The following is a 25,184-nucleotide window of genomic DNA, read 5'->3' as shown; positions in this document are numbered from 1 at the left end:
TTTTGTAGGTAGAGGCTTTGCTTCTTCATGATCTTCAGTGCTTCTTACATATTTTATTTCATTTAATCTATATTTTAGTAAGGTGGATATTAAAGTCTCTGTTTTAGAGAAGAGGAAACTAAGGCTGTCAGAGCTTAAGTTACTTAAGGTCATACAGAAGTGCCAGGATTCAAACCTATCTGTAGAACATGACATACTACCTCTAAAAATTAAGAGAAGAGCTGTTAAAACAGACAAAAAAAATCAAAGTATACGTTAATTGTTCAGAGACACCCTCCTCTATGGTTCTCTCACGTTTCTACATGTCTTGCTGAGTGTGCAAGGCCCTGACACTCCTCACCCAGGTCATATCTCAGGCTTGTGCTTGCAGGAAACAACCTTTAGGGATGAGGAAATTCCTCCCTTTGGAAGGAAGATCAGGCTTTTGAGAAAAGCAGTGGATACCCCAATTTCAGAGTTCCCTGAATTTTCAGCCCCTTATAATTCTTCCTTGCATCTTAATGAGCACTCGGGATATGTTTGATATGAGAAGTCAATGACAAGGAGTAAGTTATTAAAAGAATAAATACTACTAGGGATGAATTCTCTAACTATTACATCTAATTGTGATGTTTGAGTATGCTAAAAAAAAAATCCCAAAACCAAACCAAACAATTAAGTACAAATAACAGCTATTTCTTAGTGTCTACCATGTGGCTGGTGAGTTCTCAACTCTTTATGTTGTTTTACCTCTTGCAACAATACTTTGAGGTAGGTAATAATATCCCCATTTTAAAAATGAGGAAACTGGGGCCTTAAGTGGAGGCATTACATTAAATGGTTTGCCCAAGGTTTCATAGCTAGTAATGGTGGAGCCAGGCTCTGAATGCAGCCCCTCTGGTTCCAACATTGAAGCTCTTAATCACCTCATTAGAAGTTGCCATTATGTTTCTTTTGGTAATAAATGGGAATTTTTATAATGAGGTGCTGTTTGGCATCCAATTTTCATTAGAATGTAGGATGAAAAAGAATCCGTAAATAAAAGGGCCCTGTAGATGGTTCTGATACATAGACAATACAAACCCGAGGAAGATTCTGTCATAGCAAAAGGACTGCACATGATTGGGCAAATATCATTTATTATACATTATGTTAGGACAATTTGTACCTCAAAATTCTTATGGAAATGGCTTTACTTTGGTAAGAATCAACATTACAACTACAATTCCAAGTCCCAGAGTATAAAACCAAAGAGAAAACAGATGTCCAGATAAATACTTTGAATGAGTATGAGAATGGAATTGACTAGGGTGACCATCCTAGTTCTTTATTGGTAGTTCCCCTGGGCCAATCTCTCAGTTATGATTTCTAGGACTTTTTTTTTCTCCAGGTACTGAGGATCTTCCTCTTTTCCATTAGTTTTCCCTGGGGACAACTAGGACTCTATACACATACCTAAAAATCTGGGGACTGATGATTGGCATGTAAGAACCAACAGAAAGAAAATTTAGAGAAGAAAAAGTGAAAAACAAATGCTAGGGTCAAAACTGAAGAAAACCAAGCCATGTCGGTAAGAAAATGTGTGCAAACCAAGTCCGTTGCTTCATTTTATCTCGTCCAGTTCAGGAACGCATCCCGAGGGCTCAGGGTAACTAGGCAACGAGGTTGCCCCAGTAACGTAGGAAGCAAGGAGGACTTCCCCATTTAGGGCTCGGGGCAGCCCTTCCGGGCCCGGAGCCCGCGCGGTGGGAGGGGTGAAGGATGCCAGGCTCTCGCGAGAGCTGCGTGTGTGTTCGTACTGAAGCGTCTTCGCGGTTGCCCTGAGGGACACGGTGCGGTAGCCAGGGGCAGGCGCCCGGAGCGCTTCAGATGGCTTCTCAGAAAGGGATGCCCTCCTCAGCCCTGCGGGTTCTGGAAGAAGTGTTGGGCATGGGCTCGACGGCTGCCGGGGACACCGCGGAGGCGGTGGCCGCCGAGGGCGCCTACTACCTGGAGCGTATCCTTCCCGAGTAGGCGCGGCACCCAGACGCTGGCCGCGGTAACGGGTGTTGGGGGCGAGGGCGCGGGCTTCCCGCTCTGGGTGCCCTGTGAAGCTTGCGGACACCCAGCCGGTAGAGACGCCTATTAGACCTCTAGGTGGTTTCAACGCCACCGCGACCCCCTGATACCTACCCACTGTAATTTTTCGCCTTGTAGTAGTTGTAGGCTGATGTGTTCCTGTTGGAAAAAGTTAGTAGTCACCACTCAGTAAACTTTGCATTTTATTTTAAAGTAGCACAACAAATTAATCCAATCCTCCTTTACCTCAGGGGTTTTCTTAAGCCCCCAAACCTTCAGAATGCCGTGAAAATAAATCCGTAGGGCAACATCAGGAGGTTAAGGAAAAGACCGCTACCTCTAGGCTTTAAGGAGAGGAAGGAGGAAGCTCAGAATATCCAGCTGGATCCTGTAGATGGTCCAATTGTCTAATGCTTAAGTGATTTGTTTTGGTAGCATCTACTTACTGGGTAGTTTCAATCTGGGCTACTTAATGATAAAAATACCACCCCCCCCGGCCCCCCTCCGCCTTTAGCAACTAAATGGTAACCTCGTGTCCTGACGAGGCTCAGAGATGTTAGGAAGAAACAAGATCAGACAGTGATGAGCGATTATCATTGGAAATAACCAGAAAAATTGAATAGCTATATGTGGATAATTAGGTTCACTATTTCTTGTGTAAAGCTTTTGAGCTCCCCTTCTCTAAATTAATGGTACTGAGGAGAGGGGGAGGGTTCATGAGAAAAAGATAACTACTCCATTCTTCAGGCAGATAGGAGAGAGATGGGTAATCAGTTTTATTAAAGGTATCAAGGAAACTGCAAAATCTACCTTATTTTTTTGTCCAAATATAATCCCCCCGGATTTAATTCAAGATTCCAGAGATCCAGCAATGATTCATTTTGTAGGCTTTTAAACTGATTAACCTGTCCTGACTCAGGCCCAGTATACATCCCTGCTACAGGGAGCTTTGAAGAACTTGGTTAAAAAGCTCAAAGAAAATATATAGTATTTCATTCAGTGCAAACATGATTTTTACAGGAATATGTTCGAATAGTTTGAAATAAATTTGAATGAAATATGTGGGTGCTCTAGTGTCTTAAGTGAGGTTTTATACTCTGTTTTCCTAGCTCTTAACAAGCTGTCTTTTCCAGTAATCTTCCTTTTTAAATTCAAAAACAATTCAACGACTCTTTCAGCGCTAATCTACATCAAAGTATAAAGTTATCCAATGCCCATACTAGTGATAACCAGGCATCTTATATCTATCAGCATTAAAATGATTTCTATCACAATAGTTTATAATACTGCTTTTAATTTTTTTTTAACATCTTTTTTGGGGTATAATTGCTTTACAACGGTGAGTTAATTTCTGCTCTATAACAAAGTGAATAAAAATATGGAATGCTTCACGAATTTGCATGTCATCCTTGTGCAGGGGCCATGCTAATCTCTGTATCGTTCCAATTTTAGTATATGTGCTGCCGAAGCGAGCACACTGCTTTTAATTTTTAAACTTGTATAGGGCGAGATGCAAACGTAGACGACATAGTTCTTATCTTACTTAGCTAACTCCAGAACTTTAAGAAATCTAATCATGGAATGTATGAATCCTCTAGTGAACACTTTTTTAGAAAGATATTTGCAGCTTTGTAAAATATAAGGCTAGATTTTAACAAAGTGATCTGTAAACGGGCAAGTAGGTATCTCTAGTAATTGTAAAGAAGATTGGTCGTCTTTCGTGAACGAATGCTCTATTAAAAATCAATACAACTTGAGAGAGGTTTTCACTCATAGTAGTGATCAGGGGTTGCCTTTTAATGTGTGGCTGCAGACATTTAAGAGTGCCTATTCCAGCTGAGAGATGCAGGCTGGAATGAATTGTATTAAGAAAGCTAATGCTTAATTGATTTTTTTGCTACTTGTCTAAAGAAAGACCTTATTCAAGGAAGAGTAATGAAATGCATGGACTCCAGGGAAGTAGAGCCCCCAAAGTAGTATTGTTTTTGTTACCTACCTCTCTTTGTGCTGATTCTCTGATCCCCTAACTGGCTTTTGATTATTATTTTAACTTTATAGACATTTTAACGCTAAGAATTTGACTGAGAATTTGCTGACCCCTGAAAAGGTCTCCTTTGGCCCCAACAGCAGTTTGTGAGGGTTGACTGAATTTAAGCCTGTCCTTTGAGGCTAACCAACTCTGGATGCAGTCCCAAAGTCAACTGTTTCAAAAATGCAAATTAAGGATTCCAGACTCTGAAATATGGTGATCACACTAAACCAATACCCCATCAAGATGCATGCTTTTCTTCTTAAGTAATATCCTTAGCCAGTATCTCACTGCAGTGGTAATGTTTACTGATAACTTTGTTTAATTAAAACAGAACTTTTGTTATTTTTAAAAGTTATTTTGTTATTTACTGCTTTTAACAGTTATTTTTCCTCTAAGATGTTACTTCTCTGGAATATTTATAGTATTAAGTAAGAAAATATTAGTAAAATCCTTAATAATCATTACGTTCTCAAGTAGTGTATTTCTTATTATCATTGGAAAACTGGATTTGCTCATGGGTGCTTAATTGCATCCTACATATATTCAAATAAAAAGGATAGACAGTTTGAATGTAGAATGTAGAGGCATGTTACTAAACCTGGAGTGCTGAATTCTACATGCACAAAAGTCATAGATTATTTGGAGAGAAAAAAATTATATTTTGTTCTGTGTCTTCTAGACTAGGCAGATGTTACTGTGTATATGAATCCAAGATATGGATCTTGAAATGAAGATTCTAATTCAGTAAGTGCGGGTTTCAGGGGTTGAGATCCTGCATCATTAACAGGCTCCCAGGTGCTGCTGGTGTGGCTGATCTAAGGACTATAATTGGAGTAGCAAGGCTGTAGACAAATATCTTAACCTCTAGCCTTTATGTTTTCAGATAGAGGTATAATATATAGACCCCATATCTTTGGGTCTCCTGGTTTAGAAGTTGGAAAAACTTACACCACCATCCACTATGAGAACCTTATATGTTGAAAGAAAATTATTTTCCAGGTTCTGAGGCAGAAGATGGGCAACAGCTGTCTTAGGCAGGAGTGGCCAATAAATTTCCACATTTGCCAATTCTATTGAATTGGTAGTGGTTCCGTGGCATGTGGTATTAAGACTTGGTAGGAAAGACTGAAGGAAGCAAACAGCAATGGGAATTGTGACAGCAAGTGTGCCAGTTATTTGCCACCTTTGGTCTATTTTCAGTTAACTTTATTTAAACTGGCTTTCCTAAGAAAGGGAACATGACTATAATGTTTGGTATTTACAATACATTTATTTCAATTTAGTGAGTAAAATGTTGATCATGGAGGATACAGGCTAGACTTTAGATTGCCTTTGTATACATTGCTTCTGCAGTGATATCAAAGATTACAAAGCAATTTCTGTCTATATCAACTTTGGGAAATCATGTAAAATATAATTAGCTTTATGTTTCACTCCAGTTCTTTATAAAGCTGGTGCTACTGGCAGTGATCACTACCTACAGGAGACCAGTGTGTGAGGAACTTTGTATGCTGCTCTCATCTGAAAATTGTTCATTTCTTTCTGGCTGTGGTCCATTTGCACAACCTTGTTTGTGACCCCATCATACCAACTGTCACATCAAACTCTGCTCCATTAGGCCAGCTGAAATGCTTCTCTGAAGCTTCTTGCAGTTGTATCTTCTGTAGTACTCGGTGGATTTAGGGCTTCATGGCAGTTTCAGTGTGGGTGTATATTGGCCTGTTTTCTGACAAGATCTGCAAGGTCAGGATCTGGTGCAGATTCTGTTCGTGTAGAAACTACTAGTTCACTGAAGTACCAGGGAACTAATTCATAGTATGCAAACTCACAAGTACTACTAAATTCCTTCCAGAGCAAGTGGAGATATGGAGAATGACCCTTAGTCTGAGACCAGGCCATGACTATAGGATATAGTACCTGGCTTGGAAGGGGGTGGTGCTGTGGACTGTGGGTGCAGGCCAGGGAGGAAAGAGGGCCACAGATAGTACCCTGGGCAAGATCAGACTAGAAAACCAGGCACAAAATTAAGTGTCAAGTCAAGCTCAAGCTCTAGAAATGCAGGACCAGATCTGAGTGGAATAGTCAGAGTAGAAAAAAATGAATTTTGGAACTGGAGTTCAATGATGTTTTTTGAAGGAAAACTAGGCAGGTAATGGGAAGGGAGTTTTGTAGGGGCTCAGAGTCAGCTTGGCAAGAAGAAACTGATATTAAGCCAGCATACCAGTTTATTATTCTGCAGTGGAAAAATAACTTTGTATGAAAATTGTGACCAGCTTAATTGTATGGACATTTCCTGGAGAATAGGATCACCTAAGAGATTAGATTACAGATGAGAAAGTTGCCCAGTAAAAGTAGAATCAAAATTAAAGGTTTTATTTTTCAGGCAATTCTTGACAAACTGTGCATTTCTACCCTACCAATATTGCTTCTAAAGCAGTGCTTTCCAACCTTTTTCACACACGATGCTCCATCAGATCCTGCTTCACTCTCTCTTTCTGGCTGTCCCAAGGGCCAAGGGGATCAATATCTGTACAGTCCAAAGTTTTCTCTTTATGAAAACCTAAGAGCGTGATTTCTCTCAGGCGTCAGAATCAGAGATTGCTGTACATCTGCTGAGAAACTCATCTGTTTTCATTGGATGGATACTGAATTGGTATCTGATTACATTTCCCTTTTTACCCTGACTGCTGGGAAGCTTAGAGTCAAACCTGTGGCATATAACAAAGTTCATGAGACCTTATGGCCTGTACTGTACCTTACTTCTACTGTTTCCCTTTCTCTGCTAATTTCCATATTCATTTATTTTTATCTCCCTGTAGCTGTATGCATGTCTGTAAACTGCCACAGAATTGTTTTGGGATTTGTTTGTGCATTTGTCCATGTGTTGCGAGCCGGCTAGCCAGCTAGACAGATACATGCGAAAGTACATTTCCTTCTTTAGTAATGCTGCAACATCACATTTCAGCTAAGTTGCTTCTGAGAAGGAAGATTTTCTGTTCATATCATATTGTGGGTACTAACAGTATCAATTAAGGAGGATCCTGGTTCCTGTTTTGGGTATTTGTACTCTTCCTGATATTTTGTTTGGTTAATCTCTTGCCCTTGGTTTATTGAATCTTCGGGTCGATAGCCCTGTAGCTCTTTTATATTTCTCCTTCCTTTAGGGTCTTCAGACTGAGCTGTTTAAAGGATTTGATTTATCTGTTTGTAATATGACACTTGAGAGTTTGGAAAACAAATAGGTGAGAATTCATTACTGAGGATATTGGTAAAAATTGCACATTGCTATTGTGTCACTGTAGAAACAGCACAGTGTAGTTGAAAATTCATGGTATTTATATTTAAGAAACTTGTCTTTGTCACTCATATCTTTGATTTTGGCCAAATCTATTCATCTTCCTGACTTAGTTTCCTTTATTTTTTTTCAATTTAGAGATTACTGTATCTGTGCCATTCAATCTCACAGGGTTTTAAGAGTACCTATGGTTATGATCCATGTGACAATACTTTTTAAACTTTATAAAATGGTAGTTATTTTTCTCTTACTCTTTTTTGATTATGGGAAACAATATATTATTAGTGATTATAATCCGTTCCCTAGAATATTTTTTTTTTGGTGGCAGTATACAAGTGTTGTTTTATATTTTCAAAGCTTTGAGGACAAATCACTTTTTACTCTATAGAGCCATGTTCAAGAAGCTTTGCTTTGATGTTTCTTCCTCACAGTGAATAAGCAGTTGGCTTATTTACAATTGTAAACTCTATCCAGATCATTTTAGAATGTTAACTTCTTTGTGAAATTTATTATGGTGTAAGCAGTGATGAAGGATAGCATTACTTTTCTGGAGACTCACAGGCAAGTGACTGCCTACAAAATCAGCTTCTAATAGTTGTTTCTCAGAAGGGGACATATTTTTCCATAAAAAAGAGGCTGAACTTCCTGTAGCTGAACCTAAGGAAATTTTATATCATTAAGTGAACATGTGTCAGAAAAATATAAATCTAGAAAAGGAGGAAGATTCAGAATGTCTTTTATGTATCCATTCATCTTAACACTAGATCATGGGAGACTTAGGAGACTTCTCCACAGGTACTCATCTCTTTCCAGAATAGGGAAAATAACAACAAACACTTGTATAGTATTTATTATAAGCCAGGCACCATTCTAAATGATTTACATATGTTAATTTGTGTTAACAAGAGAGGTAGTATAGTATAGTGACACCTAAGCTTCTGGGGCTGATTCCCAACTCTGTTAGGTCCTGATTGTGTAACTGCATTTGAGTCCTGATCTGTAAAACAGAGATAATAATAGTTCAGCCTCATTGGTAGGATGAGGATGAAATGAGTTAATACATGTAAAACCCTTAGGACAGTGCCTGGCTCCTGTTAAATACTATGTGTGTGTTATCAGTTCTTATTACAAACAACAGAAGTTGTTATACACACCGTCAGGTTACTCTTGCAGGATGAGATGACAGAGAAATTTCTTATAACCAGCAGCAAAATGAAAACTAGGCTAATCTAATCTTTGATTTTCATAACCATTGCTGTGCACTGAAGTGTTTAATTTTATACCTTTTAAACTTGGCCTAATAAAGTCTGTGCATTTGAAAAAAAATGTAAACCTACTGACCAATCAACAAAATAGCATTACTGGAGTGTATTTTGATTTCTTTTAAAATTAAATGTTGTCTTGAAGTTTTCATTTGTAATTAGACTAACTTGTAATTTTTGAAGGTCTTAGAGCAATGCTGTTAGAAGTTTTTATTAGAATCATTTCCACTGATATTTTAATGCTGATATATCTTGATAATTTATGAACTGCTGAGTTATGATTATTAAGTAGTTTATATTTGCTTAAACATTAGGCTGTCTTTTCTGAAAAGATAATTTTAAAATTGAGATATGTAAGAAAGAGAGTGGAGGTGTAAGTATCTTTTATTGATAAAAACATTGAAATCTATATTTTACTTATATTTAAATCTTAGTGTGCTTTGTTTTTTTCATTCACAATACTTTAAACCAAATAAAGAAGTCACACTGCATTGTGAATGACTAAGAAACTCCGGAAAATTCACTGTGGTTTGAGATGTGTTTGAAAATTTACTGTCATAGTTTTCCTGTCCATCATTTTTCTTATCTCTTTCTAATTTATGTTATGATACCATGTACATTTTTGTAAGCCTTCTTAGAATCAAATTGGAAATCATTAGATAGTAAATAGATTAAAAATATAGTTTTTCATGAGTTTGGGTTGTTTGAATGATAATTTAAAATAACAATTAAGATATTTTGTCTTAAAACATCTATAAATGTAGGCTGTATGAGGAAGAGAAATTTTAAAAAATAGCTTAATTTACATGTATTTACTAACTTGGTGAGATACTTGGATATAATACTGTATTTTAAGGTTATCTCAATTTTTAAATATAATAATTTTATTCCATTATTTTGAGATTCAAACTTAACAGTACATTTAGAGGTCACCATAACTGAAGCATCTGAAGATGATTATGAATATGAAGAGGTAATTTGTTCATTTTACCTATTCTATAAATTCATTACAGTTATTCCTGTGAAATATTCATTTTATTTTTTCTTAAAAATTTTTTTTCTTAAGTGATGCTACTTTTTCAACTGAATTTAGCTAATCAGCTGGTTAAGAGTGAGGTTTGAAAATTCTATTTAAAAATTTAGATTGGTTAACACATCTGGCTCTTTTGATTTTCTTGTTAATTGTCCTTCAGAGTCAGCTTCTCATCACCTGCCTTGTGGATCCACACTATAGTCTGTCGTCTATGTCCAGCAGGTGTTCCCAATCATCCAGTCTAGGTTTCCCAGATTCCTACTACCTAGCTGGAGCTCAGATCCTATGGTTCCCTTCAACTTAGCAATACTTTAGTCTAATATAGTTACTGTCTCAAACCTGTCCTTTAATTCATTGTTCCAAGGGAACCTATCATTACATCTGAGACTTGGAAGGCAGAGTCACTCCAAGATGACAGAAGCTGTGAATGAAACTGTGGAAGCAAGCCTGGCACTTGTGGCCTGGGCAAACAGGAGACAGGACAAACACAGAAGATAGGCTTTGTATTACTACTGGTAAAATGGAGATAATATTAATACATACCACATGAAATGACTTAATAAATGTAACAGGCTTAAAGCTGTGATCAGCACATAAGAAGCATGCAATAAGTGTTCACTCTCATTAATGTCATAACTAGAGTCAGTTGCATTCTTCCGAGAGGTTAACATTCAGGCAGTGAGTTTTGTTTTGCTTTTTAATATTAGACATAATTTATTAGATATTTGCAGTTGCTAGTAGTTATGAAAAGTAATGGTGGAGAAAATCTGGGATGCGGAGAGAATGGTGGCATTTAGATGGCCTAACATTCTTTTTTTTCAGCAGAGTTGTTAGACTACATTTGTCAGTATAGGTAAAAGCAGTTGCCCGTAAGCTAACCTCAAGTTCATCAGTAGTAACACTGAGTGATGTTTATAAGGAAGTCAGAGCGCTGCCTACTTGTTACTTTATTTTTCATGGATCTTCAGAATGACATCGTGTCTTACATAAAGTGTATTTCTTTGATCCTTTGTTTTGTGAGGCAAATTTATTTCTAAAATGAAATAAGGTATTTTTATATTCCTGCTAACTCTTCCTATCATTCTCTTTCTCTGTTATTTAGATACCAGATGACAATTATAGCATTCCAGAGGGTGAAGAAGACCTGGCAAAAGCAGTTCAGATAGTCCAAGAACAGGCTACAGATACTCAAATTTTGGTGAGAATTTTGAACACAACCATAGCCTATAGTTTAACAGTGATACTTTCTACACGAAGTTTTGAAAGTCATTTAAACTATAAATACTTCACTTACTAGATGCAACTCTATCACCTGACATCTTTTTCACTTCTATTAGTTTATCATCTAACCTTCACTTTTAGTAAGTAGTCATATTTACTTTGCCTTGGATCATCATTTTCCACATGGTGTTCACTTTTGCATGACTTTGCAACAAATGACACTTTCTCTCAGAACTCTTTTTAATCTCAATAGAGTTTAAACAAGGATTTTCAGCACTTATACAGAACTTGGTATTGTATACATATTCTACAGTCTGTTTTGTAAGCATCTGTATTTTTTGTTTTTCATGGAAGTATTTAGATCACAGGAAATGCCTAATATATTATGCTTTTTTTCTTGTGAGGCTGATGAACTAATTTCACTAGAAAATATGGTGGGGATGCTTTCTGATTATAATACCACCAATTAACAGTACATGGAATGATGGCATTCCTGTAAAATTGCAAGCTCAATTAAAAATTGACAATAATGATGATAGCAAAAATATTTTTAAAGTGCTACCAATACTAATTAACACTGAAGTCATACCAATACTAATTAAGAAGGCTGCTTTTCTTCAAAAATGAAACCTTTACTGTGAAATATGAAGGAAATTATTATACCCTTATTTAGGTGCAGATTTGGCTTCCTCAGTGCAAAATAGTATGTGATAGACTTCACTCCATATTCTGCCCTTTGTCAATCTTTCCATATTTTGCAGATTTCCTTGGTTCAGAAATCTAGTTACTCCTTTCCAAAATATCTGTCCATTCAAAATTGAAAAATGCCGAAGAGGAGGATTTTTTGAATCCAGAATTGATTATATTCTAAGTGGAGGGCTTTAGCTCATAGTAAACTCTATTCTCTAATATATCCTATGGATATAGTTCCTTCTAGGTAGACGTAAAGTGAAGTCTACTATGCAGACTTTATTAGTCTGTTGGATATCTCAATGCAGTAATTTATAAGAAAGTTTTAAAACATAGCATTTTGAACGATGAGCAGTGAATAAACATATCAGTTGCACTCTATGTATTACTTATCATCTTCCTTCTTGCTTTACATCATTAAGTAAAGAAGGATTAAAAAAATACTTTATGTACCACTCATTTATATTGGTACTTGGTAACATAGATATGCCTAACACAGTGCTTGGCACATAGTAGGCACTAAATGAATAGCAGTTAAATAAATGAATAGATAAATGAATCATTGAATGAAAAAATTATGACCAAACTGTAATTGCATCTTTGTATGTGGTATCATGCTAGAAGGTGCTTGTAAATCCAAAGATAAATCCAAGAAGGGCAATTGGTGAATAAATTCAACGTAGTAGCTGTCGTATCTTCTGAACTAAATATCAGTAATTCTTCTGTCATCAGTTTCTCAGAAGCTTTCTTTTATCATAAGCTTGCAAGAGGTAACTTTCTAGATTTATGACATATTTATAGCTTGTTGACTCTCATTTAAGGTTTTATCTGTTTTTTGAGTTCTTTGGAGGAACTGTGCTATGCAGAAAACTCACAAAAGTTTCCCTTAAGCTTTTAAAATTAAATATGAATTCATTTTATGATAAGCATTTCAGTTATGTATTTCTAATTTGGTTTTTGTTTCTATAGTATTTTATCTTCAAAAACTAGCTTTGAGTTGTGCCATGGGCTTTCTGTTTTAAGAATATTTATTGCTTATGAAACCCACTTCCTTTTGTTATGATTTTATTACATCTGTTTATGAGCAAGATATATTTTCTTCTATGTTAGAGGATAGTAGTAGTCTCAATTGAACAGGGACTTTTAGAAAATTCATTAAAGACTGCAAGTAAAAAAGGTCATCATTACATTAGGAATGTTGAATATAGTTGAAATTATTGAAAAGTTGAAAGTTGGAAATAATGTAAGTAGTTTTATTGGTTAAAAAATTAACAAGGATTATTTATATAAGAGTTGACATTTAAATGAATTTTTATAATTTTCTTTAAACCATGATAATATATATGAAAAATCTGAGAATTGATGCATGTTTTATTTCATAAATTTTAAACTTTTTATCCTATAAAAATGTTTCCTTGATAGGTGCAATGTTTCAGAAATCTGAAATAAAATATAGTTTTATCATATTTAAAGTAATTAATGAAAAAAATTAATGTAGGAAATGTTATTAATCTGTGACAAATGTGTGGTTTGGTTGTACTGTCCATTGTTTCTTGAAACTGAAGTCTTTTTTCTAAGTATAAATGTAAGTAGAAATAGGAATACAGGCACACACACACATACACACACATATTCCTTAGAAATACTTGTATGTAATTTTATGAAAGAAAGTCTACTTATATTCAAGCTGGGTTTTCCCCTTTACACTGTGAGCATATTATTGCCATTTTGGGGGGTAATTCTTTAGCTGTTTTGGTTCGTGATTTTTTTGTTTTGCTAATTTTGGAGGTAAAATCTTAAAGGTCCATGTATTGCCATAATAATATAATATTTATAAACTTATAAGTTTGATCTTTAAAGATAACAGTAGCGGAGTACCTAAATCATAACACTGTTACATTTCCTGACATCTTCTCTCCATCTCCTCCTCTAAGAATATAAGGCATTTCTTTGAAATAGTCATGTGTTTCTGAAGAAGATGAATTGATAACTGAACAAAACTACTATACTGTTTAACGTATTAATCAGTAGTTCTCAAAGAATTTTACTCTAAGATATTTTCCTACATATTTATTAAGAATTACTATCAAATATTTTCATATTAAAGTTATGTTCTTATAAGAAAAACGTAGCTCAGGATTAGTTATTCCTTTCATTTATTTATTTATTTTTAACATCTTTATTGGAGTATAATTCCTTTGCAGTGGTGTGTTAGTTTCTGCTTTATAACAAAGTGAATCAGCTATACATATACATATATCCCCATATCTCCTCCCACTTGTGTCTCCCTCCCATCCTCCCTATCCCACCCCTCTAGGTGGTCACAAAGCACCGAGCTGATCTCCCTGTGCTATGTGGCTGCTTCTCACTAGCTAACTGTTTTACATTTGGTACTATATATAAGTCCATGCCACTCTCTCACTTTGTCCCTGCTTACCCTTCCCCCCCCCATGTCCTCAAGTCTATTCTCTACATCTCTGTCTTTATTCCTGTCCTGCCCCTATGTTCTTCAGAACTTTTTTTTTTTTTAGATTGCATATATATTTGTTAGCATATGTTATTTGTTTTTCTCTTTCTGACTTACTTCACCCTGTAGGACGGACTCTAGGTCCATCCACCTCACTACAAATAACTCAGTTTCGTTTCTTTTTATGGCTGAGTAATATTCCATTGTATATATGTGCCACATCTTTATCCGTTCATCTGTCAGTGGACACTTAGGTTGCTTCCATGTCCTGGCTATTGCAAATAGAGCTGCAATGAACATTGTGGTACATGACTCTTTTTGAATTATGGTTTTCTCAGGGTATATGCCCAGTAGTGGGATAGCTGGGTCATATGGTAGTTCTATTTTTAGTTTTTTAAGGAACCTTCATACTGTTCTCCATAGTGGCTGTATTAATTTACATTCCCACCAACAGTGCAAGAGGGTTCCCTTTTCTCCACACCCTCTCCAGCATTTATTGTTTCTAGATTTTTTGATGATGGCCATTCTGACTGGTGTGAGGTGATACCTCATTGTACTTTTGATTTGCATTTCTCTAAAGATAAGTGATATTGAGTATTCTTTCATGTGTTTGTTGGCAATCTGTATATCTTCTTTGGAGAAATGTCTATTTAGGCCTTCTGCCCATTTTTGGATTGGGTTGTTTGTTTTTTTGATATTGAGCTGCTTGTAGTATTGGAGATTAATCCTTTGTCAGTTGCTTCATTTGCAAATATTTTCTCCCATTCTGAGGGTTGTCTTTTTGTCTTGTTTATGGTTTCCTTTGCTATGCAAAAGCTTTTAAGTTTCATTAGGTCCCATTAGTTTATTTTTTGTTTTTATTTCCATTTCCCTAGGAAGTGAGTCAAAAAGAATCTTGCTGTCATTTATGTCAGAGTGTTCTGCCTATGTTTTCCTCTAAGAGTTTTATAGTGTCTGGCATTACATTTAGGTCTTTATCCATTTGGAGTTTATTTTTGTGTATGGTGTTGGGGAGTGTTCTAACGTCATTCTTTTACATGTAGCTGTCCAGTTTTCCCAGCACCACTTATTGAAGAGGCTGTCTTTTCTTCATTGTATATTCTTGCCTTCTTTATCAAAAATAAGGTGACCATGTGTGCATAGGTTTATCTCTGGGCTTTCTATCCTGTTCCATTGATCTATATTTCTGTTTTTGTGCCAGTACCATACTGTCTTGATTAGGGCAGCTTTGTAGTACAGCCTGAATTCAGGGAGCCTGATTCCTCCAACTCCGTTTTTCTCTCTCAAGATTGTTTTGGCTTTTCAGTATCTTTTGTGTTTCCATACAAATTGTGAAATTTTTTGCTCTAGTTCTGTGATAAATGCCATTGATAGTTTGATAGTGATTGCACTGAACCTGTAGATTGCTTTGGGTACTGTAGTCATTTTCACAGTGTTGATTCTTCCAGTCCAAGAACATGGTATATCTCTCCATCTCTTTGTATCATCTTTAATTTCTTTCATCAGTGTTTTATAGTTTTCTGCATACAGGTCTTTTGTCTCCTTAGGTAGGTTTACTCTTAGGTATTTTATTCTTTTTGTTGCAGTGGTAAATGGGAGTGTTTCCTTAATTTCTCTTTCAGATTTTTCATCATTAGTGTATAGGAATGCAAGAGATTTCTGTGCATTAATTTTGTATCCTGCAACTTTACCAAATTCATTGATTAGCTCTAGTAGTTTTCTGGTAGAGTCTTTAGGATTCTCTATGTATCGTATCATGTCATCTGCATGTCTCTATATATACTATCATATATAGTATCATGTCTCTATGTATATAGTATTACGTATAGTGACAGTTTTACTCCTTCTTTTCAGATTTGGATTCCTTTTATTTCTTTTTCTTCTATGATTGCTGTGGCTAAAACCTCCCAAACTATGCTGACTAATCGTAGTGAGAGTGGGCAACCTTGTCTTGTTCCTGATGTTAGTGGAAATGGTTTCAGTTTTTCACCATTGAGAACGATGTTGGCTGTGGGTTTGTCATATATGGCCTTTATTATGTTGAGGTGAGTTCCCTCTATGCCTACTTTCTGGGTTTTTTTTTTATCATAAATGGGTGTTGAATTTTGTCATAAGCTTTTTCTGCATCTGTTGAGATGATCATATGGTTTTTATCCTTCAGTTTGCTAATATGGTGTATCACATTGATTGATTTGCATATATTGAAGAATCCTTGCATTCCTGGGATAAACCCCACTTGATCATGGTTTATGATCCTTTTAATGTGCTGTTGGATTCTGTTTGCTAGTATTTTGTTGAGGATTTTTGCATCTGTGCTCATCAGTGAAATTGGCCTGTAGTTTTCTTCCTTTGTGACATCTTTGGTTTTGGTATCTGGTTTTGATGGTGGCCTTTTAGAATGTGTTGGGGAGTGTTCCTCTCTCTGCTGTATTTTGGAAGAGTTTGAAAAGGATAGGTGTTAGCTCTTCTCTAAATGTTTGGTAGAATTTAGTTGTGAAGCCATATGGTCCTGGGCTTTGGTTTGTTGGCAGATTTTTAATCACAGTCTCAATTTCAGTGCTTGTGATAGGTGTGTTTATATTTTCTATTTCATCCTGGTTCAGTTTCGGGAGGTTGTGCTCTTCTAAGAATGTGTCCATTTCTTCCAGGTTGTCCATTTTATTGGCATAGAGTTGCTTGTAGTAATCTCTCATGATTCTTTTTACTTCTGCAGTGTTAGCTGTTATTTCTCCTTTTTCGTTTCTATTTCAGTTGATTTGAGTCTTCTCCCTTTTTTTCTTGATGAGTCTGGCTAGTGGTTTATCAATTTTGTTTATCTTCTCAAGGAACCAGCTTTTAGTTTTATTGATCTTGGCTACTGTTTCCGTCATTTCATTTTCATTTATTTCTGATCTGATCTTATGATTTCTTTCCTTCTGCTAACTTTGGGGTTTTTTTGTTCTTCTTTCTCTAATTGCTTTAGGTATAAGGTTAGGTTGTTCATTTGATATGTTTCTTGTTTCTTGAGGTAGGATTTTATTGCTATAAACTTCCCTCTTAGAACTGCTTTTGCTGCATCCCATAGGTTTTGTGTCGTCATGTTTTCATTGTCATTTGTTTCTAGGTATTTTTTGACTTCCTTTTTGATTTCTTCAGTGATCTCTTGGTTATTAAGTAGTGTATTGTTTAGCCTCCATGTGTTTGTATTTTTTACAGATTTTTTCTTGTAATTGATATCTAGTCTCATAACGTTGTTGTCAGAAAAGATACTTGATATGATTTCAATTTTCTTAAATTTACCAAGGCTTGATTTGTGACCCAAGATATGATCTATCCTGGAGAATGTTCCATGAGCACTTGAGAAGAAACTGTATTCTGTTGTTTTTGCATGGAATGTCTTATAAATATCAATTAAGTCCCTCTTGTTTAATGTGTCATTTAAAGCTTGTGTTTCCTTATTTATTTTCAGTTTGGATGATCTGTTCCCTGATGAAAGTGGGGTGTTAAAGTTCCCTACTATGACTGTGTTAATGTCCATTTCCCCTTTTATGGCTGTTAGCATTTGCCTTATGTATTGAGGTGCTCCTATGTTGGGTGCATAGATATTTACAATTGTTATATCTTCTTCTTGGTTTGATCCCTTGATCATTATGTAGTGTCCTTCTTTGTCTCTTGTAATAGTCTTTATTTTAAAGTGTATTTTGTCTGATATGAGAATTGCTACTCTACTCCAGCTTTCTTTTGCTTTCCATTTGCATGGAATATCTTTTCCCATCCCCTCACTTTCAGTCTGTATGTGTCCCTGGGTCTGAAGTGGGTCTTTTGTAGACAGCATATATACGGGTCTTGTTTTTATATCCATTCAGCCAGTCTATGTCTTTTGGTTGGAGCATTTAATCCATTTACATTTAAGGTTGTTATCAATATGTACGTTCCTATTACCATTTTCTTAATTGTTTTGGGTTTGTTATTGTAGGTCTTTTCTTCTCTTGTGTTTCCTGCATAGAGAAGTTTCTTTAGCATTTGTTGTAAAGCTGGTTTGGTGATGCTGAATTCTATTACCTTTTGCTTGTCTGTAAAGGTTTTAATTTCTCTGTCAAATCTGAATAAGATCCTTTCTGGGTAGAGTAATCTTGGTTGTAGTTTTTCCCTTTCATCACTTAAAATATGTCCTGCCACACCCTTCTGCCTTGCAGAGTTTCTGCTGAAAGATCAGCTGTTAACCTTATGGGGATTCCCTTGTATGATATATGTTGTTTTTCCCTTGCTGCTTTTAATATTCTTTGTATTTATGTTTTGATAGTTTGATTAATATGTGTCTTGGCATGTTTTTCCTTGTTTTTATCCTATATGGGACTCTCTGCACTTCCTGGAGTTGATTGACTATTTCCTTTCCCATATTAGGGAAGCTTTCAACTATAATTTCTTCAACTATTTTCTCAGTCCCTTTCTTTTTCACTTCTTCTGGGACCCCTGTAATTTGAATCTTGGTGTGTTTAATGTTGTCCCAGATTTCTCTGAGACTGTCCTCAATTCCCTTCATTCTTTATTCTGCTCTGCAGTAGTTATTTCCACTATTTTATCTTCCAGGTCCCTTATCCGTTCTTCTGCCTCAGGTTTTCTGCTATCGATTCCTTCCTGAGAATTTTTAATTTCATTCACTGTGTTGTTCATCATTGTTTGTTTGTTCTTTAGTTCTTCCAGGTCCTTATGAAATGTTTTTTGTATTTTCTTCATTCTATTTCCAACATTTTGGATCACCTTTACTATCATTACTCTGTATTCTTTTTCAGGTAGACTGCCTATGTCCTCTTCATTTGTTTGGTCTGGTGTGTTTTTACCTTGCTCCTTCATCTGCTGTGTGTTTCTCTGTCTTCTCATTTTGCTTAACTTACTGTGTTAGGGGTCTCCTTTCCACAGGCAGCAGGTTCGTAGTCCCCATTGTTTTTGGTGTCTGCCCCCCATGGCTAAGGTTGGTTCAGTGGGTTGTGTAGGCTTCCCAGTGGAGGGGACTAGTGCCTGTGTTCTGGTGGATGAGGCTGGATCTTGTCTTTCTGGTGGGCAGAACTATGCCTGTTGGTGTGTTTTGGGATGTTTGTGACATTATGATTTTCAGCAGCCTCTCTGCTAATGGGTGGGGTTGTGTTCCTGTCTTGCTATTTGTTTGGCATAGGGTGTCCAGCACTGTAGCTTGCTGGTCGTTGAGTGGAGTTGGGTCTTAACATTGAGATGGAGATCTCTGGGAGAGCTTCTGCCGTTTGATGTTACATGGGGCCAGGAGGTCTCCGGTGGATCAATGTCCTGAACTCGGCTTTCCCACCTCAGAGGCACAGGCCTGATACCTGGCTGGAACACCGAGACCCTGTCAGCTACATGGCTTAGAAGAAACGGGAGAATAAAGGAAAGAAAGAAAGAAAAAAATAAAATAAAGTTTTAAAAATAATGAATATTGAGAATAAAGGAAATTTTAAAAGTAATTAAAAAAAGAAAAAGAATAGGAAAGAAAGAAAGAAGAGAGCAACCAAACCAAAAAAAAATCCACCAATGATAACAAGTGCTAAAAACTATACTAAAAAAAAAAAAAAAGATAGAACCCTAGGGCAAATGGTAAAAACAAAGCTATAGACAAAATCAAACAAAGAAACATACACAGTCACAAAAAGAGAAAAAGGAAAAAAAACCCAAAACATTGTTGCTCCCAAAGGCCACCGCCTCAATTTTGGGATGATTCGTTGTCTATTCAGGTATTCCACAGATGCAGGGTATATCACGTTGATTGTGGAGATTTAATCCGCTGCTCCTGAGCCTTCTGGGAGAAATTTCCCTTTCTCTTCTTTGTTCGCACAGCTCCTGGGGTTCAGCTTTGGATTTGGCCCTGCCTCTGTGTGTAGGTAACCTGAGGGCGTTTGTTCCCGCTCAGACAGGACAGGGTTAAAGGAGCCGCTGATTCGGGGGTTCTGGCTCACTCAGGCTGGGGGTGGGGGAGGCAGGGGTATGGATGCGGGGCGAGCCTGCGGCGGCAGAGGCCAGTGTGACGTTGCACCAGCCCGAGGTGCTGTGTGTGCTCCCAGGGAAGTTGTCCCTGGATCATGGGACCCTGGCAGTGGCGGGCTGCACACGCTCCTTGGAGGGGAGGTGTGGATAGTGACCTGTGCTCGCACACAGGCTTCTTGGTGGTGGCAGCAGCAGCCTTAGTGTCTCATGCCCGTCTCTGGGGTCCGTGCTGATAGCCGCGGCTCACGCCCGTCTCTGGATCTCATTTAGGCGGTGCTCTGAATCCCCTCTCCTCACGTACCCCGAAACAATGGTCTCTTGCCTCTTAGGCAGTTCCAGAGTTTTTCCCGGACTCCCTCCTGGCTAGCTGTGGCGCAGTAGCCCCTTCAGGCTGTGTTCACGCAGCCAACCCCAGTCCTCTCCCTGGGATCCGACCTCCGAAGCCTGAGCCTCAGCTCCCAGCCCCCGCCCGCCCTGGCGGGTGAGGAGACAAGCCTCTGGGGCTGGTGATTGCTGGTAGGCACCGATCCTCTGTGCGGGAATCTCCCGGCTTTGCCCTCGGCACCCCTGTTGCTGCGCTCTCCTCAGTGGCCCCAAAGCTCCCCCAGCCCCGCCACCTCCCGTCCCCGCCAGTTTAGGGGCTTCCTAGTGTGTGGAAACTTCTCCTCCTTCACAGCTCCCTCCCACTGGTGCGGGTCCCATCCCTATTCTTTTGTCTCTGTTTATTCTTTTTTCTTTTGCCCTACCCAGGTCCGTGGGGAGTTTCTTGCCTTTTGGGAGGTCTGAGGTCTTCTGCCAGCATTCAGTAGGTGCTCTGTAGGAGTTGTTGCACATGTATATGTATTTCTGATGTATTTGTGGGGAGGAAGGTGATCTCCACGTCTTACTCTTCTGCCATCTTGAAGGTCTCCTTTTCTTTAGACTTTGGTTTCATTAAAGTTCATTTTAAATCTTACATATCATAAGTAAGTATCATGTTTCATCCCTTACTTAGTTCGTCTCAGATTCACCTTCTGTCTTCTCTCATCAGAGCTACTGTCATGCTGCTGATACTGCGCCTCCTTCTACTTGCATGTAAAGGAGGTTTTAAACACAAATTTGAATTTATCACTCCTCTACTTAAATCAGCAATGTCTCCATCCTTCCGTCTGCCTTGACCTTCTTGATGTGCTTTCTGTCTGGCTTTCCAACTTTCTCTTTGGTCCTTTCTCCATAAGACCTTGAGCTTGAATGGACTGAACTCTCATTCCTTGTCTTTGCCTCTGATATTTTTCTTGCATTGAATTTCCTTCCATCCTTCTTCACCCATTGAACTTCCTCTTCTTCTATAAATTCCAACTTAAGAGTCTTTCTTAACAAAGCCTTCTTTTACCTACCCAAGGCAAGTGAAATACTTTCCACCTTTATCACTTTACCAAGAAGATCTCTATTTTTTTCACACGAGACACTATTTAGAAACCTCTCTAATTAGAAAATTTCACCTTTATAACTTTCATAGAAAAAACTAAGCAACATGCTAGAGCCACTTTTGTCTCCAACAGATTTCTGGGTCACATGTGGATGGATTTTTTAATAATTCAGCATTTTGTAAAATGAGGCATATTTGCTAGTTTTTAGAGCCTTGGCTCTTTTGGTCCTTATTCTGAGGTGCTTTATTAACACCATCATTAAATTAGTTTTAAAGCTGTAATGAGAGTTGTATATATTGTATAATTGAGATAAAAATGCAACTTAAAATTACATAAATGTACCTATTGGCTGTATGTATGATGTTCTGTGTAGACTTATAAATAGGCTTTTATAATCAAAACTAATCACAAATAGTAGAGCTTCTATACTGTTATTTGTTTACATGTTTTGTTTTTTACTCGACTGGTCTTTCAATTCCTTGAGACAGGGACGGTGTCTTATTCATATTTAATTCCTCGCACTTTTCACACAGTGCCTGGCATATGGGTGATATTCAGCATATATATGTTAAGTTAATATTATTTATAAAGATAAAAGAGACATTTATGATCACGTTACAGCTTGGAACGTGTGTGTGTATGTGGTGTATAATGCTGAAGGACTATAGATTAGATACATAAATATATTGTCAGGATTATAAATCTCAATGTATAAGTAAGAACTTTGGCAGTTTAAAGTGGTTGGATTTCTGTTTTGGATGTTTCAAGGTGTGTATGTAAGATGTGTTCAGGAAGAGAAAACATTTATTTGAGAAGGCAGAAATCTTATGTGTTGCAACCATACACACAAGCATCTTGTAAGCAAGCAGTCCATAGGCATCTTTAGAAACTAGAGTAGGTACAGTCTGTCTTCCCTTTTCTCCTATGTTCCTGATTCCTTCAACTATCATCCTTCTCATCTTAAAATATCATGTTCAAATTTACTGACCCAAAATCAAAGGTAGCATTTATTAAGTATAATGAATGCTTGCTTTGAGCTATATTATGTCCTTACTTAACAGTTATAAATATAAAATCTTCTACCACAATTCAACAACTTGATGGATGACAGGCGTGCTGTACTCTTCCTACTTTGGCATCTCCCATGATGTTTGATATAGGGTCCTACACATAATCATCATTGTTATATGATATCTTTTTTAATGATCTTAGGAAAGAGAAGTTATTCTGCATGAGCTTTAAAAAAACTTTTAAAACCCCATCATTTGCCAGGAATTTTCTGTAGCCCCCTAAATTTGCTTAAACTCATCACTATTTTGATTGTCATAATAGCCACTAGTAATTAACATCAGTATTAAAGTATTTATAGAACTTTTAAAGGACTTTTTGTAGCAAGAAAGATTTTCTTTCTTCAGTGCATTTCTGTGTAACCATTGTGTGCATTCTTTGTAACCTGGTCTATAACCATTACCAAGTTGGGAAGGGGAAGTAGGAAGGAAAGTCCATTGCTGGGTTTCTATAGGTGAAAATAGATCTGACTATCCAAATATTCTGCAGTGAGATTACTGAGTTCTTACCAATGAGAAGAAAATGAATGTACTCTGGAGACAATGATGCTGTTGATATTAAGAATCTACCCATTACTTGGTTTATTTTATACAGTGATATGTGATATGGTAGTTGTTATGACTGTCCTACTTTCATATCTCACTTGCTGAAATATCTCCATTTCTCTAGTTTAAGGATCTCTAAACTTGTTCTCACAAGGGTCACATAGAAAATATTTTGTGTTTTGAAGGGCATAAGGTCTCTGTTGCAACTGCTCAACTGTAGTGCAAAAACAGCCATAGACAATATGTAAATAAGTGGGCATGGTGGGGTTCTCATAAACTCTATCAACTCTAGTTGATAGACTTATTTATTTCCATTATGAAATAATAGTACAAGAGCCCTCTATTGCACATAATTTCTTCCGTAGTGTTTCTAGAAATCAAGGCACCCAAACCACATTTCTTTTTATAATGATAATAATTAAAATAATTAAATGATCTATACATATATGTATATTTAATTTGTTATATACTATTGTTAGGGCAAGGTGACCTCCTTATTGTTTTTCAAACAATCCAATCACAGTCTTGCCTGCCTTTGTACTTGCTAATGCTGTATCTGGAACGTGACTCTACCTCTTCTCTAGATTTATGTTCAGATGCCGCTTTCTCAATGAAATCTTCCTTCATCACCCTATGTACATAGCAGCCCAGCTCTACACACATATCTGCTCCCTACCTGGCTTTCCCTCGCTTCAACCCTCTGTCTGTACCCCCAGGCACTTAGTACCATCTACCATACTATATATTTTTAATTTAGTTATTCATTTTCTGTCCCCATATTCTTGACTATTAGTTATGAGGACTGAGTCTTGTCTGTTTTCATCACTGCTTTATCCCTAGTGATTAAAATAGTTCCTGGACATAATAGTCAACAAAATTCTTTAAAAAGTGAATGAATGAATGAATGAATGAATGTAAGGCCTATGTGTACAATTAATCAAAGCTTTGATATTTTCAAAATAAGTAATTACACATTTAAATTTTAGGAGCAGAAAACAGTCCTTTCTTCAAAGCATGCAGTACCTGAAGCAATAGAAGGCTTTCTCTGCAATTTCCTGATCAAAATGGGAATGACTAGAACTCTTGATTGCTTTCAGTCTGAATGGTAAACAATTACGTAAATAGTTCTCTAGAAATACTAACATTATTTAACATGTGTACTTTTAATCATCTTAAAAGACTTTGAGTGACTCGGCTTATGTAAAATGAATGAACTGGATAGAAACTTTTTTCATCACCACCACTGAAACCACAACACACATACACACACAATCAGGATATCAATTTCAAAGAAATTTTTAATATCTTTTCTAGATATATAAATTTAGGTGATTTTCAAGAATCAATAAAATGGAATGTCTCCTGTAGTTATATAATATGAAGCTATTTGATAAAATATTTTTTAAATGTCTTTTGAATAATTATAAGGGTATAATTTCCTGTATTAAGACATCCTACTAACAGTACTACTTTGCTTGTTTTACTTAGAGTGTAATGGCCTACTTTTCTCTACTCACACAACTAATTTTTTTTCTACAAATATCCCTTCATTTAGAAGTAAGTGGAATTACATTGTCAAATGATACCTTTTTCTTGTTATAATTGAAAATTTAATAACTTATTGGTTATGAAAATCAGCAGGCATACTGTCTTTATTCCTTTGCCGTAGTGGTAATGTCACCAGACACATTTTCAGAGTCCTAACATTTGTTAACAAAATATTATTAAATAATTGGATAATAAAATGTTTGATTTTTAAAAGCCATTGATATTATAGAAAGAAGGAATAGTATGGTATATAAAGTTGTTTATAGTGTTTTGGAGTTCAATCCTAATTTTAAATATAGGTGCAATTTGTAATTTCTACTAATCCAACTTCGATTTAATTTTTATATTCTGCTTTTTTTCGTTCTCATCTACAGAGACCATGCACATAAAAGAAATCAGTTTCATTATTTTAAATTGCATGTCTAATGTTAATAAATTTAACTAGGAGAACCATTTTTGATTAATACAGTTTAGGAAAAAGAACAAGTTTGATGGTACAAAAATAATACTCTTCCTATTAAATCTGGAAGTTGTGTGAATGATTTTTATAAAAATGTCCCTAAGAAATAATTACAAATGTATTAGAAAATACATTTTTATAAAA

The 25,184-nt window shown here is 36.5% G+C and overlaps 1 protein-coding gene and 1 non-coding gene across 2 annotated transcripts in view; one reads left to right on the top strand and one right to left on the bottom strand.

The window, feature by feature from the left end:
- Positions 1-1,768: 1,768 nt before the first annotated feature.
- The window catches only part of SPAG16 (sperm associated antigen 16), an 891,359-nt gene continuing 867,943 nt past the window's right edge, over positions 1,769-25,184 (top strand). Inside the window, exons 1-4 of the mRNA XM_067740696.1 lie at positions 1,769-1,975; positions 9,553-9,599; positions 10,762-10,857; positions 24,019-24,137. Of these exons, the coding sequence (XP_067596797.1) occupies positions 1,849-1,975; positions 9,553-9,599; positions 10,762-10,857; positions 24,019-24,137 (389 nt within the window). The 5' untranslated portion in view covers positions 1,769-1,848. The remainder of the gene's footprint in view (positions 1,976-9,552; positions 9,600-10,761; positions 10,858-24,018; positions 24,138-25,184) is intronic.
- Positions 3,410-3,513, bottom strand: LOC137226890 (U6 spliceosomal RNA). Its single transcript, XR_010944584.1, has one exon. It is a non-coding gene; the product is annotated as a U6 spliceosomal RNA (small nuclear RNA).

The sequence above is a fragment of the Pseudorca crassidens genome, chromosome 6 (genome assembly GCF_039906515.1).
Source record: "Pseudorca crassidens isolate mPseCra1 chromosome 6, mPseCra1.hap1, whole genome shotgun sequence".
Taxonomy (NCBI): Eukaryota; Metazoa; Chordata; class Mammalia; order Artiodactyla; family Delphinidae; genus Pseudorca; species Pseudorca crassidens.
The sequence above is the reverse complement of the archived record's forward strand: the minus strand, read 5'-3'. Positions and strand labels throughout refer to the sequence as shown.